Raw genomic sequence first — 22,004 nt, 5'->3', positions numbered from 1 at the left:
ATTGTTTTAGCCCGATCGGAGAATTTTTTTTTCGGTTTCTGCCCTTTTCAAATGGATTTGCTGCTAAGGTAGCATTTCTATCAAATAAGGACCTCTTAAACATTTAATTAATTTTGAATTTGGTGACATGAGATTGGAAAAGACGTTTAAAGTTAAGGTTTTCCGAAATTTTAATAATTTTCACGCTTTTGAATTGGTAAAATGCATATGTTCAAATATGAAGAAAAAGCAATCCTGCAAAAAAAAAAACTTCTGGATATGTCTTACAATCTATTTTTTTTATTTTACTAAAAACCTTTTTCTGAAATTGTCATCCATAAAGAGGTTTTTTCTTGCATTCCGAAAATGTTTTTTGCAGGGTTTGTTTTAAATCAACAAAAATATAACATTTTAAAAATTTAAACCTTAAAAAGCATGCTATTTTCACATGCAGTTTATCAAACAAAATGTTAAGTTGAATTCTATAGCAAACTTATATTGCATCTACAAATTAATTATAAATTTCGTATACCAAAATTTTTGATATTATCATATATTTTTTCAAAATATCCAGGTTTAACAGGTTTGGAATCATACCAAACTCTGATGTAAAAGATGCCTTTTTTGGTTCACTGAAATATGGTAAACAAAATCTCGTAAATTACAAGATTGTATTTTGTAAATTAAACTCATAGTAACAAAAAGTTATAACACAAAATTTGGATTTTTTCCGTATACCTACTTTTTCTGAAAAATCGTATTCATAACCTACATAACATCTTTGCTGTAGCAACCAAATCGATCAGAAAATTCCCTTGCGGTTTATAAATATTCACATGCCCATTTTTTGTGAACAGTTCACAAAATTTTATTTGAAGACATGGAGAAACTAATTATGCAAAATGCATGGACAAGATTTCAATCAAATATCAAAAATACAAATAAAAGTCGATATGTGAATACGTAGAAAACTTGCTTTTTTACCTAGGATTATTTTGAGATTTTTAGAATGATAAACTAAAATATAACTTAATAGCAATTTCGTTAAATCGGGTTGATAAATGTTCTGCAATAACTTTTTTTGCCATTTTTTTTAATTGAAGAGCTTGAAATTTAACTTTCTTTTTCTCTTCAGCTCATTTTCCATGACATTTAATATAATTTTTCGCTTTTGTCTATACGACTTTGTGACAAGTTTTTTTTTGTTCTCCACTCATTGATATCCTACATTTCCCTGAAGCAGTGCAGTGGCAGTGGCTCAAACGCAGTGTTGGGGACAATGCAAATGAGCACCAATTAATAGCATTAATTTTGCATTCCCATTTGGCGATAATAGTGGCAGGTGGCAATTTATTTATGACAGTTTTGCTTTTTTGTGCGATTGTGTGCATTGTGCCATTGGCTCTCGTTGACAACGCCCGCGGCTTCCTTTCAAGCGGAAAGCAAAAGAGCAGTTCTCTAGGATTTCGGTCATTCGATTTTTTTTTGTATTTTTTAATCCGACTGAAACTTTTTTGGTGGCTTCGGTATGCCCAAAGAAGCCATTTTGCATCATTAGTTTGTCCATATAATTTTCCATACAAATTTGGCAGCTGTCCATACAAAAATGATATGTGAAAATTCAAAAATCTGTATCTTTTGAAGGAATTTTTTGATCGATTTGGTGTCTTCGGCAAAGTTGTAGGTATGGATATGGACTACACTGGAAAAAAATGATACACGGTAAAAAAAAATTGGTGATTTTTTTATTTAACTTTTTATCACTAAAACTTGATTTGCAAAAAAACACTATTTTTAATTTTTTTTATTTTTTGATATGTTTTAGAGGACATAAAATGCCAACTTTTCAGAAATTTTCAGGTTGTGCAAAAAATCTTTGAACGAGTTATGAATTTTTTAATCAATACTGATTTTTTCAAAAAATCGAAATTTTGGTCGCAAAAATTTTTCAACTTCATTTTTCGATGTAAAATCAAATTTGCAATCGAAAAGTACTTTAGTAAAATTTTGATAAAGTGCACCGTTTTCAAGATAAATCCATATTTAGGTGACTTTTTTGAAAATAGTCGCAGTTTTTCATTTTTTTAAATTAGTGCACATGTTTGCACACTTTTGAAAAAAATATTTTTGAAAAGCTGAGAAAATTCTCTATATTTTGCTTCCTCGGACTTTGTTGATACGACCCTTAGTTGCTGAGATATTGCAATGCAAAGGTTTAAAAACAGGAAAATTGATGTTTTTTAAGTCTCACCCAAACAGCCCACCATTTTTCAATGTCGATATCTCAGCAACTAATGGTCCGATTTTCAATGTTAATATATGAAACATTTGTAAAATTTTCCGATCTTTTCGAAAACAATATTTTCAAAATTTTCAATTCAAGACTAACATTTTACAAGGGCGTAATATTGAATGTTTGGCCCTTTTGAAATGTTAGTCTTGATTTGAAATTTTTGAAAATATTTTTTTCGAAAAGATCGGAAAATTTCACAAATGTTTCATATTTTGACATTGAAAATCGGACCATTAGTTGCTGAGATATCGACATTGAAAAATGGTGGGCTGTTTGGGTGAGACTTAGAAAACATCAATTTTCCTGTTTTTAAACCTTTGCATTGCAATATCTCAGCAACTAAAGATCGTATCAACAAAGTCCGAAGAAGCAAAATATAGAGAATTTTCTCAGCTTTTCAAAAATATTTTTTTCAAAACTGGGCAAACATGTGCACTAATTTAAAAAAATGAAAAACTGCGACTATTTTCAAAAAAGTCACTTAAAAATGGATTTAACTTGAAAACGGTGCACTTTATCAAAATTTTACTAAAGTACTTTTCGATTGCAAATCTGATTTTACATCGAAAAATGAATTTGAAAAATGTTTGCGACCAATATTTCGATTTTTTGAAAAAATCAGTATTGATTAAAAAAATCATAACTCGCTCAAAGATTTTTTGCACAACCTGAAAATTTCTGAAAAGTTGGCATTTTATGTCCTCTAAAACATATTAAAAAATAAAAAAAAAAAAAAATAGTGTTTTTTTGCAAATCAAGTTTTAGTGATAAAAAGTTAAATAAAAAAATCACCAAATTTTTTTTACCGTGTATCATTTTTTTCCAGTGTAGTCCATATCCATACCTACAACTTTGCCGAAGACACCAAATCGATCAAAAAATTCCTTCAAAAGATACAGATTTTTGAATTTTCACATATCATTTTTGTATGGACAGCTGCCAAATTTGTATGGAAAGTTATATGGACAAACTAATGATGCAAAATGGCTTCTTTGGGCATACCGAAGCCACCAAAAAAGTTTCAGTCGGATTAAAAAATACAAAAATTAAAATTGAAGAAAAAAGACCGATTTCGTAGAGAATTGCTCAAAAGTCAAATGAGAAAAGGGGAGAAAAAAAACTTTAAGTCTCGTTTCAATTTCAAGCTTTACAAAGATTTGTTTATTTTTTTATTAAGCTGATGTTGGGGGCAGCGAGGACAAATGTGTCAAGTTGCTTTGTTGGCGTGAAATTAACAAGACGCTGATTGATTGGTTCAACTAGAAGTGTGTTTTGATTAGTTTATTCCAATTTGTGTAATGATTTTGGAGAAATACAACATTTTTCAAAAATAGCTACAGCTGACAACTAATCAAATTCCGGACGAATTCCTTCCTCCGCGTGAAATGCATCGCAATGTAGGGTGACAGAGCCAACTGGAACCACGACTCTTGATTTCTTGTTCTCAAATGCTCAAAACCAGATATCGTTTCGGCGGCAGCCGCCAACCCAGAAAGCCAAGGAGCTGTGGAAAATTTGCATTTGACATTCGTCTCACGGACATGGCAGACCGAGCGTGGCCTCAGAATCGGAATCCTTAACCGAGAGTGTGACGCGCGATCCCGGGGGTTGCGGAATGCTGATGAGATTGATGGCTTGACGTTCGTTTTTTTTTTTGTGGGAATATATTTATTTAAATTTTGGGTCAAAACGGGAGGTTGCTTTAGATTTAATTTAATTTATCAAATTATCAACTTTTGCATAATTTCGTAGCTGGCCTTCGAAAATTGTATTATTTTGACACATTAGACCTAGAAAAGCTCATTAAGTGATATCAATTCTAGAATAAGATAGATGATCATGTTGAACTTCAAGATCCAAACTCAAGAACACTTTGTAGAGCTGAAGAAAAAGCTACCAATTTTGATACAAAAGTGAGTTGGAAAACTTCAACGTACGATTCGGTAGTCCGGAAACCTCTTCACTCAACCTGCAATTTCGGAACCGAACCCAATCCTTACAGGGGCATGTCAAATTAATACCAGGTTGATGATTTTTCCCCTCCTCGAAAATGGAACATTTTCATCAGAATAACGCTCGACCGAGCAAAAACTGCTCATTTGTTCGCCAAACGACAATTACTCCATTATGTATTATATCGCTGCACTTTAAGCCGTCAGCCCATGTTTCCTCCCTGCCAAATACATATATTTTTGTATTCCAAAGAGCAAAACAAAAATAAACAACAGACAAAACCTGCCAGCTCAAGTGGCAGGCATGAAATAATCGCACGGCAACAAAATCAGAAGAAGCAAAAAAAATGTACGGTATTGCTCCCTCGGATTGCCTGAAATGGAACGTTTCAAGCAAGACACAAGCCTCCAAGTCTGCATTGTTCTACTCTGAGTGGAATAAGACGGGATTGGCCAATTGCTAGAGCGCTACTTCGTGCACTCCAGCGTTGACGACCTTCAGCAAGAAATACCAAATTTCACGATTCCGTGATGCAGGTCAATCTCAAATTGCAATTACGACCCGCTGCGCTACAGCCAAGTTTGGCCGGAATCGAATCCCCGCAAACCGAGATATCCGGAGCGCCCAAGAAATCATAATTGAATCAAAAGCCCATTTTCTGGTCACCGCACCGGGTGATGTCATAGGTATGGGACACCATATGTGAGCTACCTGACGGCGTGACCTATGTGCTATGTTGAGGTATAAGGGTTGTGTGGTGGAAGTCGTGCTATCTAAGGGTGAGTTGCTAAACCAACAAGCCATAAGTTTGTTCGCTGGCCGGAGAACGCGAGATAGCTGAGAGAGATATTGCCGGAGCTGAGAGGGCATTCCAAAGTGGGAATGTCGTCGTCGTCGTCGGGGGTTGGAACGAGTTACGAAATTCACGTCGTCAGGCCGCCCCAAGTATGGGGAATGTTCAACACGACACGAGAACGACGAACAGGTAGGACGAAGCAGCTTTGACAGCCAGAACCAAACCGACGAAGCAACCGGTCGTCGGCGGCCCGTTTTTGTCTATTGACATGTTCCGACGTGGTCGTTCTTACGTAAGGAAGTGTCCGACCACTCTTTACGGATATCGAGTTACCCGCTTTTTTTTTTCGCTCGCACTGCAATTGAGCTCTCTTTCAAGTGGTTCTCGTTCCGTCCGAGCGTGAAGGGTGAGATTTTGCAAGGGTTGAATTTCCAGCTCGGAATACTTTGAATTCGCTCAACCGGACCCGGTGTACTCCACGGGGAAAATATACTCAACCCGAAAATAAAACAGCAACGCGCGGGGGAGGTCGTTCAGATAACGAGCTTTTTTGCCGTTCAAAACAGAGCATCATATGTTTCGCACCTTCTTATCAGTGGTGAACTTGGCGCGGGCGTTGAAAGCGATAACAAAGTGGTCGAAGTACCTACTCAAACCCCTCTCTGGCTCACAAGTCGAAATTGCGTGATTTCAATTTCCACTCAACGAAATTAGTTTTCGCATCAGTGGCTGGTGGTGAAGCCGACCGGGTTGATGGGAGGGGTCTCTGGAGGCTCGGGGTAGATGTGGTCGTGGGAGGATCCACTTTTTTCACCATGCTTCCCTCCTTAGGTTGATGATATAGGGATGTTCAATAGTTACGATGGTTGAGAATGTTTAATATAATTATAATTCTGGATGTCGGATGAATCTTTCGTTTGCAGAGATATACCTTCATTCGCGAGCTCAGACACAATATACACTAGATTTTTTACCGGTTGATCAAATTTTGAACTTACAGAGGCCTGCAAGGTTTCGAGGTTTTGAGAGAACTATTTTTTTTTTGCTTATGTTTGTTGGAAATCAGATGGAAATGTTAGACATGACCAATATGGCAAAGAACTTTATTGCATTATGCGCTTGAAATTATATCTATTTCAAACTTTAATCATTTTTTTTTACAAGAATAGCCGAGATTTCCTGTTTGTAGCTCTGAAGAAATGTCAATTTTCATGTCCAGTATCGAAAACCAGTCCTTGTCCATTTGGCAAGGGTTCGGAAGTTCTAAAAACCGTTTGAATCCGATTGATGCAAACGTTCTTCAGGGTGGGGCTTGTCGATAAAGCTGAAGTACCTTGTGCTCGGCTAGCCAGCGTAGAAATGGGTCACCGAAGCTCGGCAGAGCTAACACCTTCCAAATGCCTATGCAAGTTTTTTGCATGTATAGAATGTAGATATAAAAATACATAGAAACAACTCAATTTGTAAGAAGCGGCCGTTTGGTTGATTGCACACACACACACACAGTATCAAAAACCAGACAGCTCATTACCCATTATTGCACAAATTTGTATGGTTTGCTAAATGTCATTAATTAAAAAAAAGTTTTATTTTGTCGTACGTCGTTTAACTGAGCGATTCTCTGTCACTTTGGACAACGATTATTTTTGTATGTTTTGATTTGGATGAAACTTTGTGTGTCCCTTTTCTATTACTAAAGAAGACATTTTGCATCAGCCGTCTCCATACAATTTTGGTAGCTGTCCATTTGGGTGCCCAGAAAAAATGACCCCCTGCTCCACAAGCGGAAAACGGGTTTTTAAGGTTATTTTAAACATCTGAGCAAATTTTGAACAAAATTAGTTGAGATTAACCCATTGAAACCCGAGCCTAAAGTTGGTGAAAAAAAATGATTTTCATACAAAAATTACTTTTTTAAATCGCTAATAACTTTTCAGGAGCGAGGTTTACTGCCTTAGTATGATTTACAAAGTTTTAGATTATTAAATTTCCAATAAGAATCTCACTGTTGGGAGTATTTTGATGGAAGTAGCGCAGAGTCCTAAAATCGCTCAAGGAACAATATTCAGCTTGTGGAGCGAGGTTTTGAGGGAAAGTACCATATATAATATAAAAAATATTTGAAAAAAAACATCAAAAATTTTAATGAAAATAGAAGTCAAATCAACTGAAAACAATCTAAAATGCATTTTTCTGCATTGATAATCATATTTGGCATGTTTAGGCTGGATTAAAAATATTTTGATTTTTTATGGAATTCCAAAGCACAGCATCGCAAAAACTTTTTTTTGCAAAAAATAAAATTTTCCTCAATACTTAGATATTTTGGAAACTAATGACTGCAAAACAATTGGTTAGGTATAAAATGCATTTTAAAACACTTTTTTCATTAATTATTTGAAAAAATCCTATGGCCATATTTTGAAAAAGTAATCTAGAATTGCTCTAAATAATCATTTTTGAAAAAAAAAACTCATTTTAAAAATATCTTGATTATGAATATGTTTTAGATGACAAAAAATGGATAAAGCACAGGCGGATACTAAATTTTCTTTTGAATAAAATTTGAAAAACGTATAAAAAAATTATCTTCATTTTTATATGTAAATTTAATTAAAATGCGTGCAATGAAAATGTACATATGGTACGTTCGTTTGAAAAGCCGGTGCGGCACTGAGTGCCGCACTCGTCGAGTGCCAGTTTTGGTTCAAACGAACGGTCCAGTTTTGCTCTGAGTTTTTATGCTTGTGTGCGTGCGTGGTGTTTTGTTTTGGTTCAAAAAACGTCAGTCAAAATGAGATCGTTGCGAATTGAACGTACCTCCGCGCTGGTATCAATGGCGTATGTCGTATCCTGTCTCGGGAACGGTCATTGGAACCCGGAAAACGGTTCTTTGCGCGTAACACGCAAGAGTTAGAGAACCTGGAGCTTACTTTTGGTTTGAAATGGCCTTTCTCTAATAAGTTTCAGGTTCTTTAGCAAGAGTCACTGATAGTGACCAACGAAATCGACGAAAACGTTGACCGAGATCAATCAAGCTCAACCTGCGCGGAACCAACAGCCCCGGCTAGACTCAACTACCCTGACTGTGTACCAGACTAGACCAGATGTAAACTGATAGCCTGTTGCCCACACGTTTTAAGGCTTTGGCCTTGCTCCTAATTTTTAATAGGCATGCTAAAAAAACTTTAAAAAAAATTAAAAAAATTGGCATAAATTTGTTTATTACCTTCTCTCTACTATTTAAAATCCTGTTATCAATATGTTAACAACATAAAATTTCAGAGATTTTATATTTTTCTGAAATTTAAAAAATAGGAATTTCAGGAATTTCTAGTGTATCAGCATTTAAAGAATTTTAATTTAAACGATTTCGGTTAAGTAAAATTCCTTAAATTATATTAACCCTTTTCATAAACTTCGATTGATTTTAATAATTGAACCAAGTTCAATAATTCATAAAATAATTTAAATTTAAAAACTCTTAAAATCCCAGAAAGTCCTGAAATCTTTAAAATTTTAATAATGCATTAGTTTATTAAATTCCAAAAAATTCTAAATTTCTTAAATCTCTAAAATTCTTAAAAACCATAAAATACAAAAACATCCAGAAAATTATAAAATTAAAAATAAAAACTTCAGAAATTCCTAAAATAAATTTTATTACTGAATGTCTCAAAAATTCCAGAAATGTTAAAAATTCAAAAAAATTCCCGATTTTTATATTCTCAATTTCCACAAATTCCGAAATTTCTTATTATCAAAAAATCTTTCAAATTCCTTAAACTATTAAAACTCCACAAAATAAATCCAATAATTTTTCAAATTCTTACATTCCATAAACCTCAAGCTCTTCAAACATTCTTAAAATAATAAAATTTTAAAATAAGTAGTAAATAATATAAAAAAATATATATTTTTTCAATGATTGGTATTTTAAGGAAATAAAGGTAATATTTTTTTAGAATTTGAGGAATTTCTGTTATTTTAGAATTTTATTGAATTTTAACAGTGGAAATTAATATCTTTTTAGAAAAATTAGATTTTTTGGGAACTTTTGAAATTTAGACTTTTTTTAATACTGGAATTTAAGAACCTAAACAAAATCCGGGACTTTAGGAATTTTAAAAGTATAAAGAATTTCAAAATTGTTAAAAAATTTAGGATATTTTCAAAAATTCAAGAATTCCTGGTATTTTAGGATTTTCTGAAATTCCTGGAACATTAGAATTTTTGGAATTTAAAGATTCCAGAAATTAAAAAAAAAATCCAAAAATTCCAAAAATTATCAAATTTCAAAAAAAAATATAAATCTTTAAAAACAATCTAATTTTTTAAATTCCTTAAAATTTTTAAATTTATAAAAAAAACTATAATTTCCAATAATTGAAAAAAATCCGAAATTCCTTAAATATCTCAATTCCAAATTCTTCAAAATCACAGATTTTTTTTAACTTTAAAAGTCCAGAAACTTTCGAAATTTCCAAAGGGTTTAAATTTCTGAAGATTTTTAAATTCAAAACATTCATAAAAACTCTAAATTTCCAAAAACTTTACCTCAAAAAAAATTCAACAAAATGCTTAAGTACAGAAATTCCTGAAATTCTAAAATTACAGACATTTCTTAAATTCCTGAATAACCTAAAATTACATAATTTCCAAAAAAAATTCTTAAAACATTTCGCTGATTTTTTTTTTAATTTTTGAAATAAACAAATATTAAAATATAAAATTACGCATTCATTTTTTATTTAAAGTCGTCCGTCCGATCCGATTTATTTAAAGTCGATCGGTTGTCGTCCGTCCGGATAGAATCCTTCCTCGAGACGTACTCGCTTGTACTCCTTCTTGTACATCGGCAGAAGTTGGTTCTATGGGATGGTTTCCGCTTCGTACAGAGAGCTCAGCCACCTGAAAATAATGATGGAAGTCTTAAAACGAATCAGAACTTTTAAGAACTAATGTAAAATTTACCCAAATACAGTTATTTTCTAATTTGTCCACCATGTACACGCGAAAAAATCGAAAACAACAACAAAATCCGCTTCTCGTATCATGTTTTGAACGAACAGCTGATTTCGATGTTTACAAACATCGTTTGTTGGTGTGCGAGAAACTCGCACGAAACTAGAAAAAAATCGAGTGCGGCACTCGCACTTTCAGTTCCAAGATGGCGGCAAAACTCGTGCGGCACCAGCGCTAGTTTCTTCAAACAAACACTTTGACAGCTCTGAGTGCGGCACTCAGTGCGGAACTAGCCCTCAAACGAACGTACCAATAATATAAAATTTAAAATGCATTGATTGAATCATATTTTTAACTTTTTCCACTTTTACAAAATAAATTTTGACCGATGAATGATTTCATGTTTGTCCTACAACAAAAATATCCCAAAAAGGAAAGTTTTATACCGTTTTTTCCTGCTCTCGCTAAATCGATTGAAATTTACTATATTTATTGCATCCAATGATTGTATTTGAATTAATTTGTAGTTTTAAGTATTTCCAAAACTCTGCATTTGTCATTAGTTAACACTCTACTGCCCAATTTTTTTCGAATATATTTATTTTTTCTGTGTTCAGGAGGTCATTTGAGCAACGTTTGTTCTACAAAAAACTTTACTTCTCTTGTTTTATGTTTTTCTTGTTTTATTTTTAGTATTTTAATTTATCATGTTTAGTTAATGTTTGTTTTTAGTAGTATTTTGCATATTTTACCACCTAATATAATTACATTTTGCCTATCTAATTTTTTCACGCAACTTTTTTCAATTTGTTGCATGTTTTTCACATTTTTTTTGCTATAGAATGGCACCATCATCATTTAAATTCCAAAAAATGCGTAGAGGCATAGTCTGGGACTAATAATTGCATACTTCTTTTTACTGAAAATATAAGAAATGTTAGTAAAACACACAGCCAAAGTTGACCCCTAAAAAATTATATTTTAAAAAACATTGGCAATGTCACATAAAACAAGATAAAATTCCAACCCTAAAATTTTCTAAAATTTTAAGAGTTCTTCTTTCCAATGCTTTTTAAAGATCAAAAATCGGTTGGAAAATTATTTTTTGGCGATTTTTTAGATCGAAGCCCGTCTAAAGGCGGGGTGATCAACTTTGTAATCAAGGCTCGAATCTGAGATTTTCAAACCAATTTTTAGTGTTGTCAAAAATGAATTCATCTCAGTATTAGAACGATTCTTCCTGTAATGAGCCAGTTTTCCCGAGATCTGCTGATTTATTGACACATTTTTTGTATATTTAAGCAAAAAAAAATGGTGCGGTCTCTTCACTATAACAAAAACGCCATAATTTTTAGATTATATTTTAGATATTAGAACAAAAAAAAGTAAGAGATTTTTACACTTGCGGAGACTAATCTTCTTTAGAAGAATTTAAAATATTCCAAAATGCCTCATATCGTGCTGCTCTGCACATCCCTAGCAGCCAGACATTTCCCGGCCCGGCGAATGGGGTCCATCGAGAGCGATATTCGCGTGTCAGACACTTTCTACTTACAAGCCACAGGGACAGACGGAAAGCATACCGTGCTGACTGTACGCGCGAGTACTTATCGTTTTGCGCTATCTTTATTCACTTTTCAAATGGCTGCCAAGTTCGGCCACATGGAAAGCAAAAGTTCCCGGCCGATGTCCCCACCTCCCCTCCCAATTCCCCGTTTGGAATGGGGGAGGTTTTTACAAGTTTTTAAAAAAGTGGGTTTCAAGTAGTTCTCAACCCGTTTATCAATTAGTCTGGTTGGCGATTATGAACTCATCAAGCCTAGGCTTCAGTAATTTACGCCTGGTCAACCAATTAATTTTTATTGCTCACCAGTCGAAACAATTTTAGCGAACAAACATTAATCTGCTTCCCCCCTCCTCCCCGCTGGGTCATCATTCGTATACTATCGCTATCTACTCGCAATTGAAGGTAATAAAGTCCCCCAGCCAGCTACGGGACGACCCCCGGACGATGATGGATCGTCATTTCATAGCTTCCGTTGCGCCACCAAGCGGGCAGACTGTCTTGATGAATATCTTCAACACAGAGGCGAAACTAGAACGCGCGCGCGCGATCAGCTGGACATAAATCGAGGTGAAGTTATTACTGAGGAGGAGGAAACTGCTGGCGCTGCTGCCATTGAGATAAAAATATATGAAACGAAACGTGATACCGAGAGAGTACCGTGCTGGGTTTGTAATGAAGGAAAACAGCAAACACACACACTACCTTTAAGTAGTTCAACGTAGATTGCGGGAAAGAAGGAGGAGGAGAAGGATGAGGTACTATGAGGTTGATTGAACTGTTATCACGCCAATGAGTAGAGTCAATAAAAATAAAAACAATCCTCGTATGGTTCGACACTTGGGGGAAAATGACACATTGGAAACTGTTTTAAGGTTAAGACTTACATGCTCACAGCGGATGTACTCCATGGTGGGATGGTTGGTTGAGGAAGGTCGAAGCAGAATAGTCCATTAGAAAAGCATTCTAAGGATCGTACACGAAACGATGACTCCAACCATGATGTTTTCCGTATCTATTTTCATGTTGATAGTATTCTTTTATTTGATCGTTTTTTTCTGGCAACAATATTATTCTTCTTTGTTCATATTACTAACAACACTGTTTTAAGAAATTATTGCTTCACTACTTTAAAAAATATATTATGTCTCCGTTTTTCTGTAGAAAATTTCTTGTTGCATATTTCAAGGCACACCTTAGTTCATGTTTTTCACAAATTTAACAGCTTTTAAGCATGTGTATATCAAAAGTATTACTTTTCGTATAAGTGCAGAAAAGTTCAACTTTGCAGCATCCATTTCAGTGCTGAAAAGTATAACTTTAGAGCCCTTGTATCGAAAATTATTACTCCTCGATTATGTTATTTTTGGTAGAGAAAAGTAGGCCATTTCGCCGTTCGAGAGTGACAAGATACACAAAAAAATTATGGTATTATTCATAACAGATTTTGTGTCACAAAAAATGTGTAATATTGCATCAGGAACATCAGGTTCACATTTTTTTGGTAAAATTACCCATAAAGAGGTAAAATTCGACTTTTTTTCTGTGTAAGTAAGTAGGTACCGTAAAACGAGGTGACTTTGATAGGTTTCAGATTTTTTTTTTCCCAAAATGAAGAGTACAAATTTAATTCGTACGGAATGGTATGGAATCACATTGACCGTGGTAGAGAAGTGTTCAAAGTACCTCAATAAGAAATTTTCATAAAATTTTGAAGAGTACAAAAAGTTAGTTAACTATAATTAATAAAATGTTGATGAATAGCATTAATTTAACCATCTCAAAGTGTCATGATTTTCTCAATGAACAATGAACGGAAAACGGAATGCATTTTTAGATACTTTGATTAATTTTCCACTAGGAGAAGATAAAATAAGTTTGTAAATAATATGTTTTTGAAATAGATTTTTTTTTAAATCTCCAAATTTATAGGCATTTTCAGTTCAACTAATTTCATCTAAATGTTAAAATTTTTCATTCGTGCTTCGAATTCAGTTGCAATATTAATCAGTAATTTTATAAACCAAACTAGTTTTAGACGATTTTCTGACAAAACTCTGACTTTTTAACTATTTTACATACTTTTTTTTATAAATTTTATTAAAAGCTTATTAACTTAATTGACTAAATATAAACATCGGTTTTTTTTTTGAAAACATTTGACATAAAAATAAAGTTAGCACACCTTAAATCTTCTTATAACAAGAAAAATTATGAGCATCAAATTCACCCCGAAATTCGAACATAGAATTTTTAACGTAACTATTTTTTTAAACTCTATTGAAAAAAACTTTTTTCAAAAAATGTTCTATTTTTTCAAAACAATAATCTTGAGCAAAATCTGATCAGTTGGAAGATATTCCGAAAATAAATTTCAAACCTGTCAATGTCACCCCGGTTTACAATATCTAGTTTGCTGATTTTTGAACGCATTTTCTTGTATCACACTACTTTTTGACAAAAACAAACAAAACTCTTTAAAAAGATTAATGTTGAATGAAACCTCTCGTTAAAAAGAAGCAGCAATAAAAAACAGCAGCAAAAATATAAAACCAAAAAGAAAAAAAAATAAGTAAAAATTAATGGTAATAATTTTACCACATTTTAGACTGAAATAATGACATTACATAAGAAATGTGGTAAAATTCCACATTTTCTAAGTAAAATTACACATTTTTTCTGATAGATGAAATATTACCATGGTTATTTTTCTGTGTGGATAACAACAAATGTTAAGAACCAAAAAAATAAAAATATAATTATAAATCATAACAACAACAAAACGAAATAGAGCAATTCTCTGAGTTTTCGGTCATTCGATTTTTTTTTGTATTTTTTAATCCGGCAGAAACTTTTTTGGTGCCTTCGGTATGCCCAAAGAAGCCAATTTGCATCATTAGTTTGTCCATATAATTTTCCATACAAATTTGGCAGCTGTCCATACAAAAATGATATGTGAAAATTCAAAAATCTGTATCTTTTGAAGGAATTTTTTGATCGAGTTGGTGTCTTCGACAAAGTTGTAGGTATGGATATGAACTACACTGAAAAAAAATGATACACGGTAAAAAAAATTTAGGTGATTTTTTATTTAACTTTTTGTCACTAAAACTTGATTTCCAAAAAAAACACTATTTTTAATTTTTTTTATTTTTTGATATGTTTTAGAGGACATAAAATGCCAACTTTTCAGAAATTTACAGAATGGGCAAAAAATCTTTGACCGAGTTATGGTTTTTTGAATCAATACAAATTTTTTCAAAAAATCGAAATATCGGTCGCAAAAAAATTTCAACTTCATGTTTCGATGTAAAATCGAATTTGCAATCAAAAAGTACTTTAGTGAATTTTTGATAAAGTGCACCGTTTTCAAGTTATAGCCATTTTTAGGTAACTTTTTTGAAAATAGTCGCAGTTTTTCATTTTTTTAAATTAGTGCCCATGTTTGCCCACCTTTGAAAAAAATATTTTTGAAAAGCTGAGAAAATTCTCTATATTTTGCTTTATTGAACTTTGTCGATGCGACCCATAGTTGCTGAGATATTGCTATACAAAGGCTAAAAAACAGGAAAATTGATGTTTTCTAAGTCTCACCCAAACAACCCAACATTTTCTAATGTCGATATCTCAGCAACTATAGGTCCGATTTACAATGATAAAACATGAAACATTCGTGAAATTTTCCGATCTTTTCGAAAAAAATATTTTCAAAAATTTAAAATCAAGACTTACATTTTAAACGGGCCAAACATTCAATATTACGCCCATTTGAAATGTTAGTCTTGAATTTAAATTTTTGAAAATATTTTTTTCGAAAAAATTTGAAAAAATCAGTATTGATTCAAAAAATCATAACTCGGTCAAAGATTTTTTGCCCATTCTGGAAATTTCTGAAAAGTTGGCATTTTATGTCCTCTAAAACATATAAAAAAAAATAAATAAAAATAGTGTTTTTTTGCAAATCAAGTTTTAGTGACAAAAAGTTAAATAAAAAATCACCAAAATTTTTTTTACCGTGTACCATTTTTTTTTTCAGTGTAGTCCATATTCATACCTACAACTTTGTCGAAGACACCAACTCGATCAAAAAATTCCTTCAAAAGATACAGATTTTTGAATTTTCACATATCATTTTTGTATGAACAGCTGCCAAATTTGTATGGAAAATTATATGGACAAACTAATGATGCAAAATGGCTTCTTTGAACATACCGAAGGCACCAAAAAAGTTTCAGCCGGATTAAAAAATACAAAAATTAAAATTAAAGAAAAAAGACCGATTCCGTAGAGAACTGCTCAATAACAACAAAATCAAATCAATGTTTGGAATAGATAAATAAAATAAAACAAGTAAAGTGTAAACCAATGAAACAATTTGAATTTAAATAAAATATAATATTGAAACCATTACAAAATAGAATAAAGATGAAATAGCGAGAAAAAATTATGAAATCATTAAAGAATAAATATATTCCTAACTTAAAGAATATAAGAAAGTGTAAATGAATTCAAAGTTTTTGTGTTTTGTGGGACGCCATTAGATCAGATAAACAAAGTGTTCTAGAATGTTGCTAAAATACACACAAATTCACGAAAAACTAGACATTTCCACTTCAGCGGCTTCAATTTTGCCATTTCACGGGCAAACATTGCCGCAGGGGCAACCATTCACATAATTACACAGACTCACTACCCCCACTCGTATCGCTCTTATCAGATCCATCTGCAGATTAAAATAAACACACTGCGCCAAAACCAAATTCACGTCGCACCAACAGCAAATGGAACCACGCTGTGCTCTTCACTACTAGTACACTCTGTACTAACATAAACACACAGCCTCACATTATTAGTACGGGGGGGAGGGTGCCGGTCATCACCAGCACTTGCCATCTTCCGAAACAACTTTGCCGCAAATCTAATCTCCCAATCAGCAAACCAACCACAACAACACTGACAGTAAGTGATGATAACATCATCATCTCCCCCATGCGCTTCACGAGCGAATTCTCATTGCCCGATTAATTAGAACAAATAGCTTTATTTTTAAACTCCCCCGCGCGATCACGTCGCAAGAATTTCACTCTTCGGGGTACAAAGGTCGCCTCTGATGAAATCCCATCAATTTGATCGATTTGACAGACACACTATCCCAACTCAACACTCATTTTCCACGTCATCCCCTTCATCACACTCACTGACACACGCGAACGCGTTTTTCTCTCTCTCATATGTCACACGAAACGCCGCGATCGCACCTGGACTTGAACCGTGAACCTCCACTTTCACAATGAGAGTTACCGAAGCGCCCCGGCTTCCTCCTCCGACAACTCAACGACTCGATCCCGGTTATTAGCGTGTGTTTTGTTTTGGTGAACTCTTCGTCAACAGAAGATTCGCAAATTGAGAGAAAACTCGCGCCGCGGCACCGTCGGACTGCTCTGTAATCAACGGCGGCTCGTGATGAACTCCGGTACGGTTCGGGCACGGCCAAGCTCTGCCGATCGTCGAGCCGTTCGTCGACTCGATGAAGCGCACCGCAGCTGAACAGCACGGCAGCGAGTTCCTTGGCGGATCCGGGCGCACTGTTGGTCTTGTTTTCGCGATCAACTTACAGAGGAAAATAGTGGAAATACAGTGGGGATTTGATTATCCGGAAAACAAGCTGGATTAAAAAAAAAGTTTGGTACAAGTTGTACTAAAATTGTACTAAACTGTACTAAACGCCAGTAATTAGCACAAAATTGTTCTAAAATCCTTTCAAAATGTCAAACTAACGAATCTGTACTGTTCCTGAATGGAAAACCACACAAAATATCGTGAGGCTCGGCAGTCCAACTCGATGAAGCAACACGCGACGAGTTTGCGAGTTTGGGTTTGGGTTCAGCAACGACTGGCAAAATATGGTATTGGAATGGGCACTGAGCCAGCCACCAGTCAACCAAAAAGGAGAGTGTAACTCGGCACCAGAGCAACCCTAGCCGGGTGCGGTGGTGGCGCTGACAAGGGTAATTCTGGCACCCGAAATAAGAGAAATCTGGAAACCAAAATAGTTTTGATTATTGCCACCACAGCAGGTACAGCAAAAAACAGGGTTTTGTAGCTTGAAACTGAAGAGCAATTTATTTGCGACTGGAGTGATTGAAGCGTAAACAAGCAATGAACATAAACATCAGATGCCGCGACATAAACAAAAAATCAACTGTCAAAAATAGATACCCGTCACTGAAAATGCTAACATCTTGCTCACAGGGCTGCCAGTTAACACTCCTCCTCAAGAGCTTAGCATTAACTATCCTCTTCCATAACGATGTACTCTAACAATTAAACTTGTAAAGCTCTCCTACCTTCTGCGCAACCAACAATACTCTGTCACTCTTCATAACATAGCATCGGTCCCTTTTAAACACAACGTCAAACCCCTTTTGTGTGATAACACTTACTGAGACCAGATTAGTTGAAAGCCCTGGAACATACGATACGTCACCTAGCTTAACACTGGTTGAACAACCGTTACCATCCCGTGCAAACAACTTCACATCTCCTTTTGCTCTCGACTGTAACACCTTGTCGTCCGCAAACTTCACATTCTTCGCTGCCGTTCGTTTTACTTCTTCCAGCTTATCCTTACGTCCAGTCATGTGAACTGTAGCTCCCGAATCCAAGTACCAATCTTGCGATGACTCCTCCTGAATTGCTGCAAAACACACCTCGTCGCTTGACCTATCGTGCACCTTGACAACTGCTGACAAAGCCTTGGTCTGCTTCCCGCCAGTTTTCGATCGTTCATCCTCTGCTCGTGCTTTCTTCAGCAGTTCACAACCTCGCATAAGATGATCAGAGCTACCACAAACGTAGCACTGCCGGCTCGATCCAGGGGCCTGCACGTTCTTTGGGACACTTCGCACTACCATTGCCTTTTCTCGTTCCGTGTCTTGCGATCGCTTGTCCTTGCGGCGATCGTACTCCTCCATCAGCTTTGTCTTCACGAAATTCATCGAAAGAACGTCCATCCGCCCGTGTATCGACGCCACAGTGCTGTCGTAGGACTCTGGCAGATTTGCCAAGATGAAACAAGCCTTGAGGTCCTCGTCCATGCGAACGCCAACGTTGCCCATTTTTTCGAAAAGCTCCTCCATTGCCAACAAAAATTCTCGAACGTCACCTCCTTCGGCGAGCTCCATCTTCGAAAGCCGCTTGATAAGTGCCACCTTGCCCACTGAAGAATCCTTCACAAAATACTTCCGCAGCATCTCCCAAGCTTCCTTCGCCGTAACAGCATCCTCTATCTCTCTCTGCAGCGCATCGTCAACCAGGTACCCGATGGTTTGCAGTGCCAGATCGTCTTTGACCGCCCACTCGGGAGATTTTTTCACCTCTGCCTTTGCATCACCGACAACGTAACTCCAGAGTCCTTCTCGCGTCAAGAACTGCCTCGCACGACGCTTCCAGGTTTCATAGTTGTCGTAGCTCAACCTCTTGAACCCAAACTTTCCACCTTCCATCCTTCCGGCAACTCCCTTCGTTAACTTCCAGCAACTTGCCTCGTCGAACTCCAACAACTTCCTTGGCCAGCCTTCAGCAACTTTCGCACAAAATCCTCTTCCTCTACAACTTCCTGTCGTCTGGGCCCATAACCTATTGCCACCACAGCAGGTACAGCAAAAAACAGGGTTTTGTAGCTTGAAACTGAAGAGCAATTTATTTGCGACTGGAGTGATTGAAGCGTAAACAAGCAATAGAACATAAACATCAGATGCCGCGACATAAACAAAAAATCAACTGTCAAAAATAGATACCCGTCACTGAAAATGCTAACATCTTGCTCACAGGGCTGCCAGTTAACATTGATTGTGAAATTAAAATTTAATGAAAACATGCAGAGGCGACTCGTCCACCTGTTCAACCTGTTCATTGAACAGGTAGCCGATTTCAAGCGGATATTTTTTTTTATTTAAGTACCAAGGTGCTTTTAAAACCAGCAACATACAATAATTGTTCATTACAATTTTTGTTTGAATATACGTTAACAAAATCAACGCCCTATGTTCAGCAGCGCTGCATGCACCGAAAAAGCTTTGGCCCGCCACCCTTTACTCTTTACCTCTCTTTACAACCCACCAATACTAAAGCGAGCCAGCCTAGCGGGCCACGCGCAAATGCTCGTCGCGTTCAACACCGACCCTTTGAACGTCGGGGAAAAAATCTCCATACAGAAAAAAATCAACACATGTAAAGAGCTTCCTATTCATACGCAGCGGCAGTATCGATGTGTTGGTAAATCAGGTTCAATCTGAGAGCGTGAACTGACAGCATTTTTGGGAGAGAGCGAAATGCCACCCCCAGGCCCCAGCCGACTTAGCTCGCTCAGCTCTCCAGGGAGCTGCATGCAAAAGGTAAACAAGCCAGCGGTTGACAGCACGTTGAGAGCATGAATAAATGAGAGAGCACGAGAGCACCACAGATATTGCTCTATATTTGGCGCACTTTTAGGCATCAGGCTGTTTTGCGCAGACTGGTGATGGCTTGTTTCAAAACTGGAATGTTCAACTGCGCGCGTTGAACCTCTTCGATCTTTTTGGTTACTAGTGGATTCTTGCGCTACTGGAAAGTGATGTAATGTTAAGTTAAGATACATAGTGTGATTGATAGATTGAATTAAAAAAAAAAAGTACTGTGCTTTTTCCAGAATCGGGACACATGAGAAGAATTATGACAGTAGATTCAACCATGATCGTTATTTTATTTTTCGGTTTGATGCCATTAAATGCTCCAAAAACGACTGTGTTCAGATTGTAGTCCCGGTTCACTCTAGTTGAATATATTATTATCATATATTGTAGCATGAATTTGCTCTGAAAACTTTTTATTCACTGATGCTAAAAACAAATATCGGATTCATGAATATAGTTTTGTTTTTAACATCAAAAGCCCTTCAATTCAATTCTCTAAAAATTAGACAAAGGTTTAAAAGCGATACGACCTGATTCTAAAAAGTATAGAGCAAAATGTCAATTTAATTTTTAAACCGAGTTAGCTCAATATTAGTTGAGCTTAAAAAAGCCCAACATACAGTTTTCTTTTGTTAAGGATGTTGTATTTTTTCTAACATCCTGATAAATAGTTTTGAAATTCAGTATAATATTAAATAACTTCCCTTGAGTTTCGATAAGGATGGCAGAGCGATTGCTCTATTTTTCCACATTCCCACGCTAATGATTAAGTCTTAAAAATACATTTTAACGAGATAAAAAAAGTCTTAATAGTAATTTTAATTAATTATTTGCATAAACAGAAAATTATAATAGTATAAAAATAATAAAACGTAAACGTAACGTAAAAAAAATAAAAGCCATTGGAAAGAAAAAAGCTTTAAAAATATTTTTTAACATTGAACAGGTACTTCATTCAGGCACGAGTCGCTTCTGAAAAATCGAATATTATTGTCAATGTAATTTTGGCTAACCGCGGTAGATTTTCTTGAAATAATCCGTTGGCGTCGAACTGTCAAAAATTGATCGCGGTAAGCCGCGATGGGTACTTTTCTTCCACAGTTTTTTGTGTGATCAATGTGGTAGATGCTTTGGTGGATATTTGACAGATCGAATTATTTCACGAAAATTTACCGCGGTTTACTAAAATCGCATTAACAACTCTAATCATACACAACAAAAAATAGTCGAAAATAGGATGTTTGCCCCTATTTTGGGCCTACTTAGCAGAGCACACTTTTGATTTAATGTATTCGCAAAGGCTGCTATAGGCAATGTCGCTGTATAAGCCCGAAAAATGAAACATGTTTTGTCCCTATTTTGGGTCTATTGATGCTCCTAGGATCCGACCATCAATGTACCTATTTTTGATCCATCTTCTGATCGGTTTAAAGGCCCTCATCCGTGTGCCGAGCAATGAAAGCCGTGACGCTGAATGTCAAAAAGTGGTAAGCAAAAGTGGTAAAATGTTTGGACCTAATGGGCAACTAGCAATTTGGCAATTTATTTCATTATTTCTAGTTTGATAGAAAAAAGTGAATAATTCTAGCCCACCAAAATGAAAATAATGATAGCAAGCAGCAGCTTCCTGTCAGATTTAGTGGAATGCACAATTTCTTTAAATTAAGTTTGGTAGACCCAATATAGGAACAATGCCCAATATAGAGGCATATAGCCTATTTAGATTAGATTAGATTTAGGTTATGGATTTAAATTAATTGTTAATCACAGATTTGTTCTAGAAAATGTTGAAAGTGTCACAAAAATTTGACAAGATAAATATCGACACTTTCACATAGAATTTGATACTATTCATCTGATTAAATAACTTGCAACCAAATCGATAAATTGAAAGATAAAACACTTAAGAAAATTGAGTTGATTCCAGCAACTGTTCCACGCACTTTGCACAACACACTCCAGTACGTACGAACAATAATGTTGATTTGTCGATTATTGGAC

General features: G+C 35.3%; 1 protein-coding gene across 5 annotated transcripts in view; it reads right to left on the bottom strand.

Annotated features, from left to right (window-relative positions):
- The window catches only part of LOC120432460 (uncharacterized), a 219,040-nt gene that overhangs the window by 106,121 nt on the left and 90,915 nt on the right, over positions 1–22,004 (bottom strand). The window contains exon 1 of one of the 5 annotated variants that reach the window (XM_039597682.2): positions 12,438–12,632. The exons of the other annotated variants lie outside the window; for them this stretch is intronic. Within the exon in view, the coding sequence (XP_039453616.1) occupies positions 12,438–12,461 (24 nt within the window). The 5' untranslated portion in view covers positions 12,462–12,632. Of the gene's footprint in view, positions 1–12,437; positions 12,633–22,004 lie in introns of those variants that run through there. 5 annotated transcript variants of the gene reach the window in all.

This window comes from Culex pipiens, chromosome 2 (genome assembly GCF_016801865.2).
Source record: "Culex pipiens pallens isolate TS chromosome 2, TS_CPP_V2, whole genome shotgun sequence".
Taxonomy (NCBI): Eukaryota; Metazoa; Arthropoda; class Insecta; order Diptera; family Culicidae; genus Culex; species Culex pipiens.
Note: the sequence above shows the minus strand (reverse complement) of the source record. Positions and strands in the feature narration are given on the sequence as shown.